This window comes from Suncus etruscus, chromosome 6, assembly GCF_024139225.1.
Source record: "Suncus etruscus isolate mSunEtr1 chromosome 6, mSunEtr1.pri.cur, whole genome shotgun sequence".
Classification (NCBI taxonomy): domain Eukaryota; kingdom Metazoa; phylum Chordata; class Mammalia; order Eulipotyphla; family Soricidae; genus Suncus; species Suncus etruscus.
In genome coordinates, this window is record NC_064853.1 from 73409716 (window position 1) to 73434271 (window position 24556).

General features: G+C 48.7%; 1 protein-coding gene across 4 annotated transcripts in view; it reads left to right on the top strand.

Annotated features, from left to right (window-relative positions):
• The first annotated feature begins 223 nt into the window (after nucleotides 1-223).
• Nucleotides 224-24556, top strand: part of RRBP1 (ribosome binding protein 1) — a 45947-nt gene continuing 21614 nt past the window's right edge. For 2 of the 4 annotated variants that reach the window (XM_049774321.1, XM_049774324.1), the window contains exons 1-6: nucleotides 224-373; nucleotides 3324-5427; nucleotides 14692-14837; nucleotides 15737-15859; nucleotides 20306-20458; nucleotides 21217-21335. In XM_049774321.1, coding sequence (XP_049630278.1) covers nucleotides 3345-5427; nucleotides 14692-14837; nucleotides 15737-15859; nucleotides 20306-20458; nucleotides 21217-21335 — 2624 coding nt within the window. In that variant the 5' untranslated portion in view covers nucleotides 224-373; nucleotides 3324-3344. The remainder of the gene's footprint in view (nucleotides 374-3323; nucleotides 5428-14691; nucleotides 14838-15736; nucleotides 15860-20305; nucleotides 20459-21216; nucleotides 21336-24556) is intronic. The other 2 variants (XM_049774323.1, XM_049774325.1) reach the window with 2 other exon arrangements.

Below are 24556 nucleotides of genomic sequence, written 5' to 3' on the forward strand. Positions count from 1 at the left end.
TTAGTTCTCTTGAATATTTGAATTATTTATTAATGTATTCTATTTATTTTTAGTTTTGGGGACACATCTGGCAATACTCAGGGGTTACTCCTAGCTTTGTACTCAGGAATCACTCCTGGTGGACTTAGGGACCATATGGGATATAGAGGATAAAAACTCTTCTATGTCTGAAGAATTTGGGTTCCACTTACTTTTGTTCCTCAACTCTTTGCCTCGTAGGAAGAGAAGAAACTTCATCATCTCAGGACCCTTGGGGGACCAGTGAGTCTCAGCCAGTCCAGCCGACGAGTGATCTCACCCTTCAAGTGACCCCTGCCTCCTTCCCTTCGAAGTCCTTTACCTGTCCACCTTACACCAGAGCCGTTCAACCACAGTAAGTGAGAGCATGTGCTTTGTAGATGTTTCCTGAATTAATAAGGTTCTTCAGGATCTGACCATTTGTACTTATAGATGGATTGAGTACACAGTGGCCTCATTTTTTTTCCCACTTGGGCACAGTCTTGGGGGAGACCCCAGGCAGGACCTTCCCCAAAGTCCTGCTTTGAGGTGGGTTGCTTTTAGGACAGTAAAGCTCTTAGATGGCTGATCATTTGTTGTTGTTATTGTTTTGAAGGGCCACAGCTGTCAGTGCTCAGGGGTTGCTGCTGGTGAAGCTTGGTGCTGGGCCATGTGCAATGAAAGCATCCTGCCTGCTGTGCTGTTCCTTTGGGTGTAGAAGGCTGATGCTGAGAGTACCCTGGGTGTGCCTAGTTGGTTCACTCCCTATATATCTGTCCCCACAAGTACCCCTGACCTCCCTCCGACTCCAAAGCACCAGGAAACCTGTCTCTGCTGGCCCTTTTCTCTGCTACTTGTGGTGTCCAGCCTTCACCTTGTCTTCTTGTCTCTCCTTCTAAGACAGGGTTTTTTTATTTTCGTCTGAAAGATTCATTTCAAGAAATTCTCACTTGGGAATTAGTAGTGGGGATGTCCTTTCTGTTCAAAGCAGCCTGTTATATAAAAGTCTGGATGGACTCTTGTGCTGCATCAGATGTAATATTTGTGTGTGCTCCAGAGCAGAAATCCTTGTCTGAGCTGCTCCCAACAGTGAAGGCATTTTAGTATCCCCTGTTTGCCTCACTTGTATAAGAGTACAAGCTCATTTTTCAACCTTGGCTTTTGTGCCTAAACCAGGTGGCTTCCCAGCACCCGCAGTGCTTTTTGTACAGGCTTTTTGTACAGGCCCTGCTTTGTGTACTAGTCTTGCACCACCAGAACCCTGGCTGCTGGGCATGGAACTGGAAGGTCTTCTAGAGGGTCTGAGGCCCTGGAAGAAGAGAGTATTTCCAAGGGTATTTGCATTCTGAATATACTAGATGTTGTGACTCACATGTAAGTTGTATATCTGAACATGTAAGTTGTATATCTGAACATATTCACAACTGAAGCTCTCTCAGATTCTGGGAAAAGTCCTGGAGTTTTAGTTGGGAGATCTCACAACCAAATGGAGGTGGACAAAGCTTTTTCTGTTTTATTTTTTGGGCCACACCTGGCTGAGCTTGGTGCTTACACCTAACTCTATGCTCAGGATTCCCCCACACCTGGTGGGACTTGGGGATCATATGGGGTGCCAAGGATGGAATAGGAGTTCAGCCCCTACGCCAAATCTTTTTATCCCTGTCTTTCTAGTCATTGGATTCCTTCCTGGTTGGACAGGACCAAGTTCCATAGTCCACAGAGACATACTGGTGGATGTATCACTAGGAGTAGCTCAGAAATCAATGTAAAATATCCTTCCTCGTTCAGTGGAGTCTGATGTGGCCTTTCAGAGTGGGGTTATGGTCTGGGAGAAGTGAAGCTTCTGCTGCCAGCAAAGGAAGCAACCTTTGTGGATAGCACAGACTCCGAAGTGTTGGGCATGAACATTTAGATTCTCTCTTTACTGCAGAGGTTTTAAGAAAAAAAGTCCATTTCTCAGAGTTATGATTATTCTTAGGACCACGATGCTGAGATCTTTTAGGTACTCCCTTTTTTTTCAGCCCCTTCTCTCAACCCCACTCCACTTTCTAAGGAATGAGCTGAGACCAAGTGTGCCCACTTAATCTCAATAATTTTTTTCATGGGGCATAACTGTTCACCTCCTCTCTTTTTCTCCTACCCCTTTTACCTGCCCTTACCTATCCTTTTTATGCTTAGCTTCTCTTTACTAATGCTATTGCTTGTTCTTGAAGGGTCTGTGAGTTAACCTGTCCACTCTAGTTCTGGAAATGTAATATCAAAATGAGTGTGGCATCAAAACGAATTGGTAAGAGTTGAGCACAATTAAATACCGTAAGCTGCTTGGAGTCTTTTTTTTTTTTGAAGCCTGATTGATTAATCAGGCCAGATTGTGGGGACCTGGGTGTTTCTGAGCCTTTAGACTTTGGCCCAGAGGCAAGTGGGAAGGGTGACTGTTTTCTGGGTTGGATTTGTGTCATCAGGCCAAGGGGCCCTTCCCCAGGGTAAAGATGGGGCTTAGTGATAAGTGTCTTCCTTAGCTTGAAGCCTGTAGCTATGAATTGTCACACCCTAAGCCTTCTATTTGGTGGGCTTCTCAAGTGAACACTTCCCATTTCTCAGCCTGGTTGGTAGGATTGCTGGCAAAAGGCTATTTTCTCTTCTCAATTGCTTCATCATCGGATTGTAACCTGAGGTTTTCAGCTTTGATGCCTGGTGGTGTATCGGAAGGCACTAGGAAAGCAGGAGGGAGCAGCAGAAAGCTGGCCCATGAGGGTCATGCTGGCCACAGTGCAGGAGGAAGAAAATCACAGACACACTTGGTTTGGCTTCGGTGGTATTTTTAAAAATCTGTCAGTTTTACCTGGAGAGAAAAAGAAAAGCTTCTGGCCTAATGTGAAAAAGCAAAGGGCCCTCAGCACAGTGCTCACACCTCTCTAAATCAGCTATGCCTGACGGACATTTGCATGTTATTTTTGAGGGGTCATTTTTTGCCATAGCCACTACCAGTCCAGCTCTTACCACATGGTCTGATCATGTACATCCTTGTCCCCCACATCTTGACTTAGGATGTTTCTTCTGAGTTTCTTGGATATTCTCTTTATAGATTCTGTGATATATTTTGTATAGTCCCATTTATAGATCTGTTTATATCTTGTATACGAACTTTTAAAGAGGAGCAGGAAAGGATATATGTAGTCTCAGAATTTACTTGGTTTGTTCCGTCCTTGTCTCTTAGTCTGAAAAATTAGTAAAATCTTAAGTTGAATAACCTTACGTTTGATGATGGCTTGGGATTAGAAGTTGTTGCATTTCTGGAAAAGTGATCCCCATGTCTGTGTTGACAGGTAAAAGGAAAGCAAGCAAGGATGGATTTCTACGATACTCAAACATTGGGAGTGGTGGTCTTTGGTGGATTCATGATTGTTTCTGCCATTGGCATCTTTCTGGTGTCAACCTTCTCCATGAAGGAGACATCATATGAGGAAGCCCTAGCCAACCAGCGCAAGGAGATGGCCAAAACTCATCCCCAGAAAATAGAGAAGAAGAAGAAGGAGAAAACAGTGGATAAGAAAGGAAAGACCAAGAAAAAAGAAGAGAAACCCAATGGAAAGATACCTGATCATGAGCCAGCTCCCAACGTGACTATTCTACATAAAGACACAGTCAGAGCTCCTTCAATGGCCGTGGCACCAACTCCCATCCATTCCTCTGTAGTTCTTACCCCAATAGCCACCGTAGCAGCCATGCCCCAAGAGAAGCTGGCTTCTTCCCCTAAGGACAAAAAGAAGAAGGACAAAAAAGTGGCAAAGGTGGAGCCAGCCATGAGTTCTGTAGTGAATTCTGTTCAGGTTCTTGCCTCCAAGGCAGCCATCTTGGAAACTGCCCCCAAGGAGGTGCCGATGGTGGTCGTGTCCCCAGTGGGTGCTAAGACCACTGGCACTGCACAGGGCAAGAAGGCAGAGGGAGGCCAGAACCAGGGCAAAAAAGCTGAAGGGGCTCAGAGCCAGGGCAAGAAGGCAGAGGGCAAAAAGGCTGAAGGGGTGCCAAACCAGGGCAAAAAGGCAGAAGGGGCCAAGAAGACAGAGGGGAGCCCTAACCAGAGCAAGAAGGCAGAGGGAGCCCAGAATCAAGGCAAGAAAACAGAGGGAGCCCAGAATCAAGGGAAGAAAGCGGAAGGAACCCAAAATCAAGGCAAAAAGGCAGAAGGGGCTCAAAATCAGGGCAAGAAGACAGAGGGAGCTCAGAATCAGGGCAAAAAGTCAGAGAGTGCCCAGAGCCTGGGTAAAAAAGCAGAGGGAGCTCAGAATCAGGGCAAGAAGGCAGAGAATGCCCAGAACCAGGGTAAGAAGACTGAAGGGGCCCAGAATCAAGGTAAAAAAGCAGAGGGAGCTCAGAATCAGGGCAAGAAGACAGAAGGGGCCCAGAATCAAAACAAGAAGGCTGAAGGGGCTCAGAACCAGAGCAAGAAAACAGAGGGAGCCCAGAATCAGGGCAAGAAAGCTGAAGGGGCCCAGAATCAAGGCAAAAAAGCAGAGGGAGCCCAGAATCAGGGCAAGAAAGCAGAGGGAGCCCAGAATCAGGGCAAGAAAGCTGAAGGAGCCCAGAATCAAACCAAGAAGGCTGAAGGAGCCCAAAATCAAGGCAAGAAAGCAGAAGGAGCCCAGAACCAGAGCAAGAAGGCAGAGGGAGCTCAGAACCAGGGCAAAAAGGCAGAGGGAGCCCAGAATCAAGGCAAAAAAGCAGAAGGAGCCCAGAATCAGGGCAAAAAGGCAGAGGGGGCTCAGAATCAGGGCAAGAAGGCCGAAGGGGCTCAGAATCAAGGCAAAAAAGCAGAAGGAGCTCAGAATCAGGGCAAAAAGTCAGAGGGGACTCAAAATCAAGGCAAGAAGGCAGAGGGGAGCCCTAACCAGGGTAAGAAGACAGAGGGGGCCCCTAACCAAGGCAAGAAGGCAGAGGGGGGCCCTAACCAAGGCAAGAAGGCAGAGGGGGACCCTAACCAAGGCAAGAAAGCAGAGGGAGCCCAGGGCAAAAAGGCAGATGGAACCCCCAATCAGGGCAAAAAGGCAGAAGGGGCTCAAAATCAGGGCAAAAAGGTAGATTCAGTTGCTAATCAGGGTACAAAGGCAGGTGTTGGAAACCAGGGGAAAAAGGCAGAGGGCACTCCAAACCAAGGCAAAAAGGCAGAGGGAACCCCAAACCAAGGCAAAAAGGCAGAGGGAACCCCAAACCAAGGCAAAAAGGCAGAGGGAACCCCAAACCAAGGCAAAAAGGCAGAAGGTTCCCCTAACCAGGGCAAAAAGGCAGAAGGTTCCCCTAACCAGGGCAAAAAGGCAGAGTCAGCTCCTGTTCAGAGCAAGGACACAGATGTGGTTCAGAGCCACGATGCAGTGAAGCTAGAGGCCCCTGCAAAGAAGAAATCTGGTTCAAAGAAGAGAGGAGGTGAGCCTGGTAAGCAACATTGAGTTCGTCTGAACCTGGGGGAGAGCTGTCTAAGTGATTTACTGTATCCCCTGGGGAAGCGGACTATCAGTTAGCTCTTGCCAGAGACTGGAACAAGCATTCCCGAACACAGCACAGACACCAGTAGTCATTTATTCTTGCTTATGCTTCTTCTTGATCAAAGGTTGAATGATCTGTTATCTCAGCTGGGTGACTCTGCTCTCTACTTGGTTTACCTGGGTCTGGTTCCTGGCTATGTATAGGTTTGTTGTATATATCATTTGGGGTCCCAGATCGATGCTTCCATGACTCTGAAAGGAAGAAGTTATGGCAGAACCTCGAAAAGAGCACAGTTCAAGGCAGCGTTTGACTGGCCAGGGCAGGTCAATTAATAGAGCAGTTGCAGGACCCAAAGTCCTGCCTCCTATGGGAGGGGATAGTGAAATGATAGGAAAAGATGTGAGCACAAGGAGAGGTGAGGGGACCTAATTCCACCCATCCACATGCTGCTCAACCTCACCTGATGCTATAGCATGCTTTTAGGCATTTTTGTTTGTTGACTGAAAAACCGTGGGATGATGCTTTGAAGGATCAGTGGCATCCACGTTCCTCTCCCTGAGTCCCTTACCTCCCATCCCAGTCATTCAGTTGAACAGTTAGAAATATAAAATATATATATATATACTCACGTACCTATGTAAAAGATGTTTGATTATGTTGATAATACAGAATGTGCATTTTCATTATATTTTGTCATGCTAATTAGGTCCATGAGCTCTTGTTTTCTATGTATCACTCATTTGACATAGTTTGATATTTAGTTTTTTCATTTCAGTCTTTTGAATAACCATTAGTTGACTGGCAGACTTTGATAGCATTGGCTTTTCAAGGGACTTGAGGGGCTCAGAAACTTTGGAGCTATATTGAGGGGACCTGAGTGCCCTGTGTGAAAGGCTTCGAGTTCCTGTTGCAGGCCAGTTTACCTGGCTCCACACACAAGGTGAACTTTCTGGTGTCCTAAAGCCTTTAATGACCCAACATTCTGACCTATGTGAAACCATGTGGTAATTCTAAGGAGGTGGATATGGCAAAGGGTGATTGGAACAGAGCAAAGGAATACACGGGCCCCTGGCTAAGAAGTACTATGAGAGAGAATGTGGGCATTGCTCCCTTAGTGACTGTGTTTTTTGTTTTGTTTGTTGTGAGTTTTACCCATCCCCTCTTCTTTGAAAGGCTATTTGAAAGGTCCTATCTGGGGGGAAAAAGTAGGTTTCATTTGGGAATCACCATGAGTGATACTTGAGGTCCAAACCAGGAACAAATCCTAAGCACCGGTGGATATGACCCCAAATCCAAGAAAGAAAAAGAATAGAAAAAAAATTCGGTCTGACTTGAGTAGACTTTAATGTCTTTTGGGTAGCCAGTTATGTGTACTTTTTAAGTCTGAGGAGGACGCCAGCCTGTGGTCAGTCCATTTGCTGCACCACAGCAACCTTCTAGGGAGTAGGGATGCCAGTGCACGATCAGGCTGATGGTAGTAGTCATGGCAGCAGCTCTGAGATCCTCCCTATGAGAGGAAGGGTCGATGAATTAGGTTGGATTTAGAAAGCAGGTGCAATAACTTAGAAAACAGAAAAGTTCGCCCAAACGGATCTTGGCCATGTGACCCATGTGGCCATTTTCCAGGGATGCAGTGGGAAAGTCACCAAGGCACCACTGTCATGACAGACCAGACCAATGCACTGTGGCTCAGAGCAGTATGTGTAGTCTTAGCCCCTGAATAAGGAGTTTCTCTCTTAATCTTGACTAAGGGCCTGGAAAATGTGGTGGAAAGACATCTCATGTGTTTTGATTTAAGTTTTCCTGAACAATCCTGAACATCCTGGCATTGTGAGATCTATTACTGGCCTATTCTTTATTTTCCCTGGGTGGGTATGTAAAGCCATCTTTCCTCCTGGACCTCAAGGTGGATACGATCTACCTTTCTAATGGATTTTCTAAGAAATGGTCCAGTTGTACCCCAAAGTACAACAGGTTCAGACTCAACTTCAACTTCTTGTTGAATATCTCAAGATTCTGCCTCAGTTTTTCTGGACAGGGTCTGAAATTGCATGACTCCTGTGAGGTGCATACAGTGTCAGGACTGCTGGGAGATAGTCATTACCTCTAAGTCACTGCCAGAACCAGGTAGCACTCTGCTAAGAGAGGTGACATGGTTTTTCTGCAATGCTTGGCTTCTAGCAGCTTTGGCTATTCTTGTCTATGGAAGTCTGCTTTGAGGGTAGAAGGACAAAGCATGAGCCTCTTCTCTCACTTACTCTAGATTTGCCCTGATATACATGAGCAGTTCAGGGCTGGCTATTTCCATATTCTTTCCTTGGCTAGAAAGGCTGCATTAGCTTTGGTCAGCTTGTCCTTGACCTCCCTCACCAACCAGGGCTGGACTTCTCTGTTTAGAGGCTGTCTACCCTGCTTCTTCAGGGCCCAGGAACCCACAGCTAGAAACTCTAGATAGAACCCCCTCTGGGTTTACTGGCCCCAGACATTTGGAAAACCTGCCCCACCCCCAATCTAATAGCTGGGGGATGGGGCACATGGTGGAATGGTTTTCTGACCCCTGGGGAACCTGGGAGAAGCTTGAAGATTGGGTGTTAGGCCGTGGGTGCAGCATAGGCCTGGAGAAAGTGCCTCTGAGTCTTTTTTAGTTGAGTGGATAAAGGCAGTGGGTCTGACACGTGTTCATTGTGGTGGTCAGAGTACTGGATTCTAGGCCCTACTGCTCAGTGGGGTTGCTGCAGTCTCTTGGTACCCTGAAATTCCTCTCTCCTGTCCCTAGACTCCAAGGCTGTGGTGAACCAGGGGCACTTGACAGCAGCAGCTCTGTTATCTCAGAGCTGAAGTATCTCCCTTTGCCCCCTTCTCCCCCCAATCAGCCTATCAGGAGACTCTGAGGGATGCTGGGCAGATGTGGAGGAAGTTTATTCAGAACATGCTTTTGCAGGCATGATCACTGCCTGCATTAGAGCGTTCCCAAAACTTCCCATCTGATTTTCTTGCAAGAGCAAATGGAGCCACATGACAGGTTTTTGCTGTTTGTCTGTGGCTGAATTTGACAATGAACAACTGCCCCAATCCTTGCTTTTTAAATTCATTCTCGTAAAAATATGTGCTTCCAGCAAACAAAATGCAGACTGGAGAAATGTGGAAGGTGAGAATTGAATTGAAAACCATGTTCGCTTCCCACCCATCCACCCACCACTGCTCTCTAGGGTGAACCCCAGAGCTGCTCTGCTTGTCACCCACTATTGACATGCACTGGAACCAACATCTCTTTTCCTAAAGGCACCTGTAGGGCCTCATACTCGGAGGCAAGAGTAGGTTCGTTTATTGGGGTGATATTAGCGGACAGTGTTTTGCTGCTAACATGAATGTTCCAGTAATTATGTGAATATGTTTGTAAATTCCTAATGCTGGCATTGCCATGTCCAAAGGTAGGTGCCTGTTAAATTTGGAACCATCTTGTTCCAGAGGAGCTACACAGCTCAGAGCCCTTCTCTTGCCTTCACTCTTAAGTAGGACTGAGATTATGTTGGACTCTAGGAAGCATTAGGACCCTGGCAGGTACTAGGAAGAAAACACATGTCCATGAAATCATTTGCATCCATGGCCTTGTCCTGGGATCTGGAGAAGAGGGGATTGTGGGAACCTCCCTGAATGGAAGCTGCTGAGGGTTTTGCTGTACACACTAGCAGGTCTCTGCTGGCTTCTTTGCTGGCAGCTGCCAGGGTGATTCTGCATTGGTGTGGTCGGAAAGCCACGGTTCTTACCTGAGAAGTATGGGTGCAGGGCTAGAGGGATTCTGGAAAATCTTTCTGGAATTCTGTCAGTGCTGCTCAGCTGGTTACTTCTGAGCTGGATCCACTGTGGACCAGTGACCTGGTCAGTGTGTCCTTTCAGGAGCACCCACCAGGAAGTGAGTCCAGGCAGCATAGTGGTGCACCCTGGAGGACCCAAGGATTTAGATTGGGATGTGCAGGAGACATGTCCTGGAGGCCTCACTGATGGCCTCCACTCTGGTACACCATGCTTGCTCAGAACTTGGTGTGCAGCTAGGCGGGAACAGGTTGGCTGACAGTCATCGTGTCCCTAGGAAGTGGGGGGAGCTGTAGGGATTCACTGAACTTCCTTTCCAGACTTGCTTCGGCCTTTCTGCCTGTTGGGAGTGGGTGGGTGCTCTGGCCTAGTGCGTTCTTCAGACTGTGAGCTGGTCTTATGCTGGGTTCCTTTGTGCCCCTCCCCCAAGCGCCTTTTCCCGTGGGTATGGGCTGTTCACTTTCAGACCAGAAGCTGTCACCTGGGGTCAAACCCTTTCTCAGAGGTGTTGGTGGTGTGTCTGTGGGACAAATACCCACAAGTTTGTGTGGAAAGAAGGTTCTGGCTTTGGGGCCAAGATTATAGATTTGCTTTTAGACTTTCCCTCCACCTTTCTGTTTTCTTAACATATCTTGCTTTATGGAAATGAACAAAAGTTCCCCTTATTTACCTTAAACCATAAAGCATCAGTTTCATTGGAATCAAGGGCATCAGCCTGTCATTTGGTGCACTGTGCTGCACCACAGGTACCTGGGACACAATGAAAAGAAGTTCTTTGCTCCTTCAAGGGGTCAGATTAAGGCAGAATGGTTTACTCCTTAACTTGTCCTTATCTTATAGACAGCTCTCCAAAATGGTCATGATCTAAGCCAAGGAAAAAATTCAAGCTGGCCCTCTTGTCTGCTGACCTAGCAGTCAGCCTTTTTTGGTGGGGAGGGCATTTGGGCCACACTCTATGGTGCTTAAGGGGGTTACTCTTGGCTCTGCACTCAGGAATTGCTCCTGGCAGTGCTTGGTGGACTATATGGGAGGCCAGGGATTGAACCCAGGTAGGCTGCATGTAAGGCAAATGCCCTACCCACTGTACTATCGCTCCAGCCCCTAGCCAGCCTTTGGTGTAAGACCTCACCAGGATGTTTCTGCCTCTGTTAGATATATTAAACATTCACAGTAGGAAAGACCCAGAGCCTGAACACTGGGATCATGTTCTGTAAACTGACAGGTATGAGAGGGCTCACTAGGGTCAAGGGACTTTTCAGGTCTTTATTAGTATCACCACACCCTCTCTCCCAGGCCCTGCACCCTGGCCTCCTTGTACCCTGTTCTGTGCCTGGTATCTGCTTCTGAGTACATCCCTGCTGTCTTCAACCACCAGGTGTATGATTTATGGGCTTCCTTCCTACTTGTTTAACCCCCAGCTTTCTCTAAGGTGGCTTTGTATTTTCACCCATTTGAGAGAAGCATATACCAAAGCTCAACCCTGTTTTCCAATTGCCCCATAATTCACCAGGCCCCTAGGCCTACTCCCTGATATCTGTTCTTTGTGTTCTCTGCCCACTCTGCTGATGACTGGCTAGCAGATGTGTGGGAAGAATGGCAGATTCTCCTTTGAATCAAACTTTATTTCTTGTTTCTTCAGAAACTTTGTTTCTGAAGCTTAGAAGGAAACTCCTGGGCTTTTGGTTCCTTACTTTCTGTATGTTTGTCAAACTGAACTGTCTTCTTGTTAGAAAAAGAAAAATATTCCTTTGGGAAGCATACCATGTATTAATGTGGCCCTGCTACATCGTAGAGAAGCTGCCAGAGGAGTCTTCCCGAAACTTCCATTCAATACTTTCAGCAAAATCTTCTCTGGCCCCCCCCCCCATTGCTGTGATCAGGAAGTCCATGGTTACACATCTCCTGTCTCTCCTGCAGGCCTCAGGTAAAATCTCCATCGTCATTTAAGAGGTGTTCTCCTTGGACCAGCCTGCATGCCTGAGGAAGCCCAAGGATGGCTCTTGCCCAGTGACCCTCCGGGAGTTGTCTCTTGTTAAAGAGAATGCTGTGATGTGGTGTTTTGGTGTTTTTTGTTTTTAAGACATAAAATTGATTGTCGCAATTTGGAGTGGTGTGGGTGAAGGAACGAAAAGAATACAAAAATAAAAGCATTCGCTCTGTAGGATTTAAACATTTTGTTAGCCATCATTAAATGTACAGCCTTTCAGATGACATTTCCTCCAAAGGAAAAGGCCGGACTGTGTAGGCCCCAGTAGGGCTGCTCCTAAGCTTACTTGTTCTTGTATCTGGGGTACTAGAATGCCAAGGTCACTGTTTCTGGCCATCAGAGCTCAGGGGAGACCTATCTTGGAGTCTGCCTCCCACAAGGAGATGGTCGACCATCTGGGCAGTGATGGTTATGGGGTGATGATTCATGTCACGTGCTGACGCAAGGCAGAGTTGCCTAGTTCATCAGGTAGATCTTCCAGAGACCTGCATTGGGGTAGTGACCCTTAGGGCCAGTGTCTGTAGATGTGCTGCCAGAGGGGAATGGAGCATTTGTGCTGGCTTGCTACCCTTGTAAGAACAGGTTGGCCTGCTGATTCCCCTGATAGAAGGGAGCATTGCTTTGGCAGGGCCTGCTTATTGCCCTTTTTGGAAGCTGAGGTTATTAAAGCAAGGTGCCACACTGCATAATCTACCCTGTGCAGCAAGATTGTGAGGGAAGAACAGGTAAAAGACCCAGATGGAGGAAGGGGCACCCAGGAATCTTTCTGGGAAGAAGCAGATCTGGAGATCAGGTCCCTGCCACTGGACTGGCTGCCTTGTTGACCTTGGCTGCTGCTGGAGGTGGCCTGCAGGCTGGACCTGAGGGTGACCAGGAGGTGTTTGGTCAGCCCTCGGGTTTATTTGATTGGCTAGTTTTCTCTTCTGTAGCTTTAATATCAGAGCAGACAGTCTCACCTAGGGCAGGCCTGCGGCTCTGTTTCTTTGATGGTTTGGTCTGAGCATGCCCTGGGCCACCCTTCTCAGAGGAATCCCTGCATCTCTTGGAAGCTAGGCTATGGATGCTGCTTTTGCAGTGAGCCACTGACCTGCTTTTCCTCCAACCACACCCTCCATAGTTCATTCTCACCTGCTAGGCCATGCAAAACTTGTCTTTTCTCACTGCCTTGGGGGTTCCATGGAATCAGCCAGCTTTGATGTTATGGCCCACAGGGTTCATTTCGAGTGTCATACTACAAATGCTCGGATCTCTGGGTATGGGTTGTTTGCTTTTACCAATGGGGTCCTGGCAGGGCAGTGTTCCTGGGAGGGAGAGTATGGGTGTCCCTGGCTTGATATCAGATTGAGCTGAGTGCCCCTGATGTGGGGAGAGGACTCTGAAACCCAGGAGTGAATGTGACTCCCACAGAGCTCCTCAGGTTCTGGTGTCTGCTTCTGAGTGGTTTCCAGTTCTCTTCCAGCTTTTCTTCTCCTGATTTTGGGGAAAACATGAACAGCACAGATCTGATCTAAAAGACTGAATGAAAAGTTTTGTGAGAATGAAGAAAGCCAGGGAGGTTTTCTGGAGGAGTGGGTGGTGGTAGATTGTTTTATCTGTGATAAGTCAATCCCCCTGACTACCCTGGGATGCACTGAAGTATCTGATGAGGTTTGGAGAAACCTTAGAAACAATTAGAGAAATTTAGAAGGTTCTGGTAAAGACTAACCAGGGTGCCAGTCAGAATATTTTCTTGGGATTGTTGCGGTGCCCCCGGGTGTCCTCTTTAGGAGAGGCTTGCATTGCACCCAGTGATTTTGAGGTTTCTGCAGGGATTTCCATTTGAGGTTCTTCAGAGAGAACAAGGCATAGATTGGCTTGTCCATGGAAGTGCATGAGGGAGTCATGAAAAGAAATGAAGCTTTCCTTGCGGTCAGCTTTTTCAGAAAGGCAAATAAGAAACAAATGGAATGCATCTTTTTTAATTTCAACATTTTATTTAACTTAATGGCCTGGTATTCCCACGTGTATCATGTAAAACTGTTGGAGCTATTATGATGATTCACTTCTCAGAACCTGGGTCTCTGACTCTGTGCTTCCACTTCCATATAAGTCCATTTGCACCAGTCCCATTTCTTCAGGTGCCCAGAAATAGTAGGGTAGGGCCGGATCTCTGCACAGATAAGTGATGAAAGGGAGGCAAGAGGGCCTGGAAGACTTTGGCTGTGAATATCTGGCTATTGACTGAATGGGAAAGTTAGGAAACCCCCAAGTTCAAATGCCACCTGAAAGCAAGGTTTCTTCCTGAGACTTGTTTGATCTTAAACAAACAAACAAACAAACAAAACACTTCTTTAGTTGGGGCTCTGTTGTGCTCAGAATGTTCTTGAGTGTGTTTCTGGCTACTATGAAGGTTGCGGGATGTTCTGGTTACCATTAACATTGTATGATATACGCATTTCACTGAGAGGAAAACAGAGTGAAGGGGAGGTACCCATTGTGTGGCGCCCACCCACTCGTGCCACTCGGACTTTCGTGTCTGTGAGGCTGTTTTTAATTTCCCACTAAAAGTGAGGTAAGTAGCTGGAAAATGAGGTGTCAATAGCACCTGCGCATCCATAGCCCATGCTCCCTGTATTAAACGGTCGTGCTAAATGCTGCCCCTTGTGATGAAAATATTAAGCCTGGTAAGTGAAAATATCGCAACAAGTAAGAGAGTTCAGGGTTTCTGCGGAGACTCCCCATTCTCTGTCTGCGGTGAGGGGTCTTTGCTGAAAGTGCTACTGTAGCCTGGACCCTTGTCTTTGCTTCAGCTGCGTTTGGGCCCATCATCTCTGGGCCAATGTAGGCCTCATGGCTAGGTCTGGTCTTGAGTGTTGGAAACGGGGCTTGGGGAGCAGGAGATAAGGTATAGAAACTTCGGTGCATGGGAATCAGCCTTCTTTCCACAGGACCAGAGAGTACCAACATTGGCCCATGAGCATGTTTGCTTTCTATCCTCCCCTGGGTGCAAGGATGTGGCTTGGGGTTGGGAGTGCTGTATAGTGGAGGGAGGCTGCCAGATGCCTAAATGCCTGGGCTGCTGGTCCATTAAAATTCAGGTCATGGGAGAGCCAGGCAAGCCGTTTAGGTCAAGAACTAGGCCTAAGTGGCTTTTATAGAAAAAGAAGGGAAGGAAATGATATTGTGCTCAATCCTTATCCTGAGAAGGGCCTCGTCCCCAGGACAGCGGCATCCAGCCTGCTATGGAACCTGAATGGCTCCAAGACACCTTCCTCTGCCACCTGAGGCAGGCCTCCAGGCTCCTGCCTGTGGCTCTGTGTCCTTGGCTTGCTTTGCTGTGCCCGGGTGTTCGCGGTGGTGGACGGTGGTTCTTCTCTGACTGGTGCTAGAGTCTTAGTGGCATCCTTGCTCCTTTCTCCTCTCTTGCTTCCTAGGACCTCAGGATGCTGACGGCCCTCTCTGCCTCCCCTACAAGACGCTGGTGTCCACTGTGGGAAGCATGGTGTTGAGTGAAGGTGAGGCCCAGCGGCTCATCGAGATACTGTCTGAGAAGGCAGGTGTCCAGGATACCTGGCACAAGGTAGGCCTTGGCTATCCTAGCTATCAACAGGTTTTTGCTCTTTCCTGAACTTTCCTCTCTGCTTGGTCAGGATAGTGCTTGCCATGGAGCTGCCCCATGGGCTGGCTGCTCTTGCCAGTTTCTCTGTGGCTCAGCTCTGCAGCCCAGTGATCACAGATGGGCGCGGGTCCTGTTGCTGTGCTCTGAAGATGAAGCTCTGAGCTGAGCCTAAGCTGATTTCCTGTGGTGGAAGGAAGGAGTATAGGGGAAGCTGGGTGTGCAGGGACCTGGGTGGCACACTTAGTCTTCTCTTAATTTTCATCCCATGGCTTGGGTCAGTGCAGAAGCTTTCTGGGTACCCCTGGGATAGGCCTGCTTCTGGGCCGCATGTGTTCAGCTTCCTTGGACAGGTGTTGAGGTTGCTGGGCTGAGAGCTTGGGGGTCCTGAGAATGAGACTGTAGTCTCTGCCTCAAAGTTGGTGGCATTTATCCCACTCAGACCCTCACTGAGTGGGCACTCATGTCATACTGAGCTCCTGCCTTGAGCAATGAGGAGTCCTTTGGGCAGGTGCTGCCAGAAGGGGTCAGATTTGTACCCCTCCCCTCCAGACTTGGCCCCAGTCTCCCCAAAATGCATCTCCCCTGCATAGCTGCCTGCGAACCCACAGTGATTTTTTTTCCACCTGGCAGGGGTTGCAGAATCCCCCAAATGATCCAGAGCTCCAAAGCCTCTGGCCCCAGTAGCTCTCAGGCCTGGATACCCTAGCACGGTTCAGGTAGCACCTGTTGGCGACACCCTTGCTTCCAGCCCTTCTCCTGTCAGGGTCTGAATGCTGAGGGTAGCGGTGGGGAGTGGGCAGGGAATGAGCCATGTATCAGCTTATTCTCCGAAGAGACTAAGCTGTGTTGGGAATTTCTAGGCCTCTCAGAAGGGCGACCCTGTGGCCATTCTGAAACGTCAGCTGGAGGAGAAGGAGAAACTGCTGGCCACAGAGCAGGAAGATGCATCCGTTGCCAAGAGCAAGCTTCGGGAACTTAATAAGGTAGGGCCCACTAGGCTGCCCACTTCATTACCCTACCCCATCTCCAGGAAGGGTGAGTCCCAGGGGTGTCTCAGGAGGCTGTATTGGGGGAGCACTGGGCTATAGCATGCCTCAGTAACTCTAGGTGGGCCTTCCTGTGTGTGTTATGGAGGCAGTGAGGCACCAATATGTTAGGGGGTCACTCTAGACTGGCCACTGCCACAGCCCAGCCTGTTGACACAGAATATTTTTTTGAGATCTGCAGGACAGTGCTGGTGGGCTTTGGGTGGCAGGGCCACTCAGTCTCACTGCACACGGTCCTGGTACCATCCTATAGGTCCTGCCATCAACCTATAGGTCCTAGCACCATTCTTCATCCTCATGCCTGCTGGGATGTGGCCTTGGTACTCAGCTCAATCAGAATTAGCTGATAATGGGATGGCATAGCCAGGACAAGCTGGGGCTCCTATGCCCAGCACTCACAGAACTCAACTCTTCTCTCCAGCCCAGTCCCAGGGACTGGTTATGGTTAGACTGTCAGTTCTAGCTGCAAGTGCAGAACACGAGATGGCTGGGCCTCAAGGGCCTCATTTCACCAGGCTGTGTGTGCTCCTTGCTGGAAGGGTCTTTCTGGGAACCATCACAGAGACAAGAGGCCAACAGGTTGCCTGAGTTTCTGGCCTAGACATGGCCAGGCTGTTGTAGCACTAGGCTACATCCAGGGAAGTGTACTTGAAGGGTAGGTGGTTATTCTTACTTTGTGCTGTCCCAGGAGGGCAGAAAAGGGCAGGTCCTTGGAGATGGGCAGCCTTCTTGGTAGCTTTTCCCCTCCTCCCTCCCAAGACATTCTGGGAAGTGGGTCAGACACACTCGTCGTTGGATGTACTTGCTGTGCTCCAGCCTATATAGTATGCCCATGTGCCTGCCCTTTCCTCTGGGGCCACATGGCAGAAGCTGGAGTGTGGCATCCTGGGAATGGGCCTCTCACCCCAGAGCCAGCTTACTGACTTGTGGCTTACTGGCTTTTGCTTAGTAGCTGGTGGTTTCTTTACCCTCTGTCTGAGTAAACAGGCAATCTCCTAAATAAAGCTTCAGTAAGAGGAGACCCAGTTGAGTTCTCATGGCAAGTATTCCTCTGCCCTCTTGCAGTGGGGCAACCTGGTAATGTACGGAGTGAGCGGGAGCTAGTGGCTGGGGCAATGCAGGGAGGGAGGACTCTATGTAGAAGGTCCTCACATGCTTCCCTGTGGGCTGTCTGCTTCCTGCTGCATGGTGAGATTTTTGGTAAGCTCAGTGGCCGACCAGCACAGGAGCCTCTGCCTTTCTCTGGCTGAGCAGACTCGTTAGCCCATTCTCTCTCTCTCTCTATCTCTCTCTCTGTCTCTCTCGCCCATTCTCTCTCTCCTCTCCTTCCTTCTCCCTCCTCTCCTATCTCCTCTCTCCTCTCCCCTCCTCTTCTCTTTACTCCCCTCCCCACTCCTCTCTCTCCTCCCTCTTCTCCTTTCTCCTCCCTTTTCTTCTCCTCTTCCCCTCCCCTCCCTTCCCCCACTTCTCTCTCTCTTTCTCTCTCTCTCTCTCTCTCTCTCTCTCTCTCTCTCTCTCTCTCTCTCTCCCTCCCTCTCTCTCCCCTCTCCCCCTCTCTCCCCCTCTCCCCCTCTCCTCCCCTCCCCTCTCCCTCCTACTACTCCCCCCTTGTGAGAGCCTCTTAAAGCTTCATCTCAGGCATCCCTGAACTTTGTTTTGGCAGCTAACACTTCCTTCCCCTCACCCTGCCTCTCCCTACACTCTTCCTGTATCTCACCACCCTGTGCTCCTCCTCTATCCTATAGGCCCTGCTCTTTTCCTTGTGTGGCCGGCCTCATGGCCTGGCTGGCTGGAGGTTTTTTCTTGACCAGTAAAGTTCTGTTTGCTCTTCCTTTCTTGGCTGGCCTTCTTTAGCTTCCCCTGGCCTGCCCAGCTCAAGGGGCGGGACTGCAGCTTTGCAACATTGTCTTTGCCCAGCCTGTGGCCAGTGACCTTCACTGACTTGGAGTAAAGAGGAAGCCCCTTTGTGCCTTGAGCCTTTGCCTCTTTCCTCTTGGTGCTCCCGGGACCCTAGGGCTCTGGTTTTGCTGAGTCGTAAGCAAATTCGATTCCAAGCCCTCCCTCATGCAGCTGTGGGAAACTAAAATATCCAGAGTGTGTTAATACCTCACTGCCATTGAAGGTGGTAATGGTAATAGGCCATGCTATATTCTTATTAAATTATCCAGAGTGTGGCAATGCCTCACTGCCATGGGAGGTGGTAATGGTAATAGGCCATGCCGTACTCTTCTGGCAGTGCCATGCTGACTTTGTCCATGGCTTTGTCTATGCTGAGTGTGTGGGAGCTGGCTTGGTGCCTTCTTTCTCCTAGGGTCTGAATAGAGGTCCGACTGGACTCTCAGGGAATGTGGTGCTCGCTTGCCAGTCCAGACCTGAAATATGGTGAAGCCCCTGCAGAACTTGATCCAGGGCGATTAGTCCAGGCATACCCTGCAGGGGTTAGTTGGTTGGGTACCCCAAGAACTCCAGCCTAGCCTCCTGGTCCCCTTCATGCATTTGAGAAACTCATGAACAGGGCTGGAAACATCGGCCTTTTGAAGTACTGTCTTTGTGAACTTTGGGGCCTATGTCCTAGGTTACCTTCCAGGAGTCCTGCAAAGCTAATCTGCTCCTGACACAGGGCATGTGTTCTTGATCCCTGAGGAGGCTTTTCAGGAAAGTATGTTTGATGCCTTCCACTGAATTGAGAATATGAAGGGCAGAAGGAACTCTGGAATTCTGAGCTTTAAAAAAAAAATTTTTTTTTTTTTTGGAGGGCATAATAGGTGCATGTAGGACAGGCTGGGTTTTCTCTGACCTTTATAAACTCAGAGGTAGGAGCTAGAGTAATAGTACAGCGGGGAAGGCATTTGCCTTGCACACAGCCTACCTTGGAGTTCAATCCTCGACATCCAATATGCCCCTCAAGCACTACAAGAAGTGATTCTAGAGTATAGAGCTGTGAGTCACCCCTGAGCATCATTGAGTGTGGTTCCAAACCAAAGCAAAAAGCTCAGAGGCAAAAAGGAAAGGGAAACCCCATTGAATTCTGGGGGTCCCAGGAGAATGACTTTTCACCTGGGTCTGAGTGGAACCCAGCACTCTATGAGGCCTACCCAGAGTGGTATGTGGTGGTGTGTCCTTGGGTTCCTGGTGTGAGCTGAAGTGGGTGCAGGGGGCCTTTGCATGTGAGAAGCATCACCTGCTGCCAGTCTGGTTATAGGCCTTTCAGTTGTGGCTGCTTCCAGCACCTCACTAGCTACTTTGATGGGCTTCCAGTGCTTACAGACTTGGGCCATCCCTACCACACCTGTTCTGCTAGTGACATGCAGACTACTTAGCCCCAAGTCCCTGCCTAGCTCTCCTTATGGTAGCCTTAGGGTCCAGCCCCTGTGTTTGCAGCCATTCTCGACCATGGGCAGTCTGTCTACTCCATGCCCTGTGTGCTTAGTTAACCTTGGCATGGCTTGCAGTTTGCCCAACACAGGAGTGAAGCAGACCCCTGCTTGGTTACAGATTCAGAGTGGATCTGTTCTCACTCAGACCCCTTTTGATCAGGTTTTGCTCATGGTCCTGTTGCCACACCAGGCAGACTTTGCAATGTGAGGCCAGTGTGTCCTAGGAGCTTCCTCCCTGAGCCCATCCCTGGCTTCTGATTTTCCCTCATGTCAAGCAGGAGGGCCTTTGTGGTCCTTCTGATGATTGGTTCTTCCTGGCAGCCGCATTCTGGAGATTGCCCTTTGCTCTGGCTCACTGCCCAGGACAGGACAGGGGCCAGTTGGGTATACAACAAATAGCTGCCTGTGTGATGAAGGGCCCACCAGACAAGACACTGCAGCCTCCCAGGGACCTTACATTCCATCATCAGTTCTGCCCTCTTCTTCAGTGCCTCCGACAGACCCCAGCCTGCCCTTACCTGAACCGCTTCACCTTTCCCACAGTCCAGGGACCTCAGGGCTGGAGCTGGATGGGGTGTGAGTGAGAGAGAGATTGCCATTGAAGCCCAGTCTCCTGGGGCCTACCCCTGTGAAACAGGCCTCTGTTCAGGTTTCCACTGAGCCATTGAGGCTGGTGGCCTTGTTGGCTCTCAAGTTTAAGAGACTTAAACATGGCACTCCCTCTAGCACTGAGTCCAAGTCTCTGTAGAGCCTGGGAACAGCATGGTAGCTTTTGTGACTGCTTTACAGGGTGTCTGAGTGATCTCAGGACTTCTCCGTGACTCCCCAGAGCAGCTGGGTTCCCTACTGACTACCCATCTCCCACTGACTACCCACTGACGACCCGTTCTCTGCTACGGTGGCAGTGGGCTCTTAGCTTCACCACTCTCAGCCTGTTGCTTGGGCAATGCCTGTCTCATCCTACTGGAGTAGCTCTTCACAAACCCCTGGGTCCCTTCTCTCTCAGGAGCTGGCATCAGAAAAGGCCAAAGCTGCAGCCGGAGAGGCTAAGGTGAAGAAGCAGCTGGTGGCCCGGGAGCAGGAGATCACAGCTGTGCAGGCGCGCATGGAGGCCAGCTACCAAGAGCACATGAAAGAAGTGCAGCAGCTGCAGGGCAAGGTGGGCATCACACTCCTGCAGGGCAGGGCCCATGGGATTGCATCAGCAATAGTCGGGGAGGCAGAAATGCTGTTTCAGAGTACTTCTTAGGGCTAGAGTAATACAGTGGGCAGGGTGAGTGCACAGCCAGTAGTTAGCCCTGAGCACTGCCAGGTATATCCCCCCAAAACGGGTGACAAAACCCGTACTTAATTACAACTGCCATGGTCTCAAGTGACATATTCTGTAGTGCCTCTCCTAGGTGCCTCTAAGCCAGGTTCTCTGCTTTGGAAGCAGCTCCAGCAGATTCTGCCTCGGCCTTTGTGTTGGGGCCCCAAACCTGATTGCCTCTGCTCACAACGGGGTGTGCATGGGAAGTTGGCAAGGTGTGGGAGGTGTTTTCCTCCAGGTAATTGGAGGCTGTGGCTGGTGGCCACGTTCTTTGTCTCAGAATACTCGTCCAGGTAGGATACACAGGGAATTGGTTGCTCAGGGCCCAAGAGAAAGGAGTGAGAAGAGGTGTGTGGTGGGGGCTAGGCCTGGTAGGTGCTATTCTTGGCCAGGCCCCCATGTGCAGGTCCTTATTTTATGGAAATCTTTTTCCAACCCCTGCAGCAGAAACAGCTTGGGGCATGGGGTATGGGGAGGGGCTGGCATACAAGGCTTGAGGGATCTGGCTTTGACTTCACAAACTTCACTCCACAAGTCAGCTCTTTGTATGGCGGAGCAGCCTGACGGGTGGGTGAGCAGCCCCTGAGGCCCTGCCAATGTCCTTGCAGATTCGGACTCTTCAAGAGCAGCTGGAGAATGGCCCCAATACACAGCTGGCCCGCCTGCAGCAGGAGAACTCCATCCTGAGGGATGCCTTGAACCAGGCCACCAGCCAGGTGGAAAGCAAGTGAGTGACTGCTCTAGACATAAAGTGACAATTCTGCCATGGGGATTCCGAGCCCTGGGGCCCCTTATCTTCCCATACTTATGAGGCTCGATGGGTGCACCCTGAATCCTTACTGGGTATAGGGCATTGCTGCAGCCTTGCTGTTGTCCGTGTCGTGTCCCCCCCCCCCCCCCCCCCCCAATATGTACCTGGGATTACTGGGCTTCTGTCTTTAAATGGCTTGTGTTCTTGCACATAGTCAAGACCACAAAAGAGTGAGTGAGATTTGGGTTGCCTATGCCTGGATGTTGGGGTCATAGGCCTCTCAGATCCTGGGTTTAGGGGCCAGAGAGCACCATGGCCTGCTTGTGCCTGCATTTAGGGAGTCAGAGGGCTCCCTGGCTTGCCTGTACCTGTGTTTGAGGAGGGGTGGGATCCACGGCCTGCTTGTGCTTGGGTCAGAGGCCTCCACAGCATGGCTCCTGAATAGCAGATGTATTTTTGCATGCCTATTCACACAGGAGGCTTTATTTTTTTATTCTCCCCTGGTTTGGGGGCCTCACCCAGTTGCACTCAGGACTTATGCCAAGCTTTGCACTCAGGGATCACTCCTGGCAGGATGTGGGAACCATAGAGGGTTGAACTTGTACAAGGCAAGTACCCTCCATATTCTACATATTCTGCTATTGCTCCAGCCCCGTGGTAGGTGGCTTTTAAAAAGTCCTGATGGGACCCAAGCCTGATGTATTAGTGTTAGACCTGGAGCAGTAGGAGAAATTCAGCAAAAGGTGCCAGTAGCCAGGAGTCTGGTAAACAGTTCAGCAGCAACCATCCAGCAGGAGCAGTCTGGCAGGAGTGGCAGCAGCAGAGTCTCTTTCCTAGCTTAGCACTTTATTTTATATACCCTTCAGCCAACTGACCTAAACAGCAGTTACAAGGGACAGACCTCTGGTAACTGACATCTTTACACTTAAAGAGACAGTACCTGCTTATGTCTAACCAGGGGCTGTAAGTATCTGTTTCCTTGTATCTCCTCCTTTTTCCATAGTAAAAACAACTTTTTTTTTTGGGGGGGGGAGTATGAATAAAAGTGTCCATGTATTTTTCTACACTGTCAATCAAGTTTGAGGTAGGTCAGATACAAAGGATTTCAGCTGATGACATAATCTATCGGTGCAGGAAGTCAGTGGTCCTCTGCAGGTCAAAAGAGCCAGGTTCTCAAGCCAGGACTCCAAAGAAACCAATTCAGGTAGATGGTGGGCTGGTTGCAAACAGCATTTCTTTTAATCCTAATGGGGGGGTTGAAGCTCCATTGCTAAGAATGAAGCCTCAGGCTCCAAAGTCAGGACCTGGAGAAACACGGGTCTGGAAGCAAACATCGGTGCAGGAAATAATCTACATAGTGAAAGGGAGTAAAAACGGGTTCAAGAATTTCAACAATCAAACCAGGAATTCCAACACACAAATCTTCCACTCCCAAGAAGGAAGATAGATTAGCAGAGGAAGACCAGAGAATCCTGAGACCCTGGCTTTATATTATCAGACCACATCCTACCATGGAGAATGAATACTAAGTAGGGAGGGGCCCAGTAATCCAACACCAGACCACACCCTGTGGTGGAGGATAATAAATACTGAGTAATCCAACATCTCCCCCTAACAGACTATAGAAAAACAAAGTAATTCACATTCCATTGTTCTAAGAAAAGGGTGAATGCTTCTAACTAAAAGATAAAGGTTGGCAATACTTTGCATAGGCACAGCTAAAGTTGGGAAAATAGGAAGAAAAACTTTTGGCCTAAAAATAAGGTATCCCTACCCATAAAGCATCCTGCCAGAAGACCAACTATAGATTCTGGGCATGAGAATTTGTCTGATCCCAAAGTCTTTCTTCAAGACCTCAGGAAAGATTCTTCTCAATTATGGTTTTCACTGTCAGATTTCAGTAATTCGAGACATTGGTGTTAGCATAGACTTTGACTATGTCAAAATCAGGATGTCCTGATGCATCTCCTGGCTTCATCTCACTGTTTTGTGGCAAGGCAGGGAAATTTGCCTTCAAAGCAAGTCATTGCTGATTTCCAAGCCATAATATGGTTAGCATGTTAGCCCACCCTGGGGCAAATATGTGTCAAGGCAGTTCCATTCATTTATAGATGATCTTCAGTTTCCCTAGGCTAATCCACCTTTATGGTAACAGGATTACCCAGGCTTGGCTGATGTAAAGATGCAAATGTCAAGTCAACATGATGAGCTGGAAGGTGTCTTTGGGACTATTATTCTCTCTAGGAGTGTCCTGGTAGGAGGGGATTTGCCCTATCCTCCTTAGGGTTGGGAGACTCTTGATCTCCAGAACTTATCTCAATGTTGAGAACAGAGCCCAGACTGTGGACAGTTGGTACACATCCAGGGTTAATTTCTGGATTGGTAGAAGGTCAATTCCTGCTGTAGTGCAGAGAGAACCCTGCTAAACCTAAAGATGAGACCCAAGGTTCGGTGATAATCGGCTTATGTCAAAGCAACTAAAGTCTAAGTCAAGTCCCTTTGACAAATGTTTGGTGTGGAAGGTCCGTGTAACAAGAAATTACTGAGTTCTTATTCCTGATGGATAATAACTCCTCTTAGAATCTAATATTTTTCAATTTTAATGTACCCATACAAAAGGATTGGGCCTAAGGAGAAGATAATAGCAAACCAAATAATCCCTAATCTGGTTCTATAAAAAGCACAAAATTTCAAGGGTACTATCTATACTATCTTCTAAGAATTCCTACTAGCAAATCTAAAGAGAAGGGGGAATGTTGTAACTACGTAATTAAATATACAATAAAGAATATATATATATAAATGTATAAAAATGTAAAAAAAAGAATATATAAAAAAAGAAATATACAGGGCTGGAGCAATGGTGCAGTGGTAGGGTGTTTGCCTTGCATGCACCTGACCCAGAACGGAACGTGGTTTGATCCCCCAGCATCTCATATGGTTCCCCAAACCAGGAGCGATTTCTGAGTGCATAGCTAGGAGTAACCCCTGAGCGTCACTGGGTATGGTCCAAAAGAAAAAATATATACATATTGAAGAAATACACATAAGAAGTATACAGAGAAGGTATAAACATCCCCTAAGTCTTGAAATAGTCTGAGGGCAGGATAAATTCCGGATCACAGCTTCAGTTGCAACATGGTCTTGTGGAGTCTGAGAAAATGCTCACAGCAATCACAGATCAGGAAATTTATTAT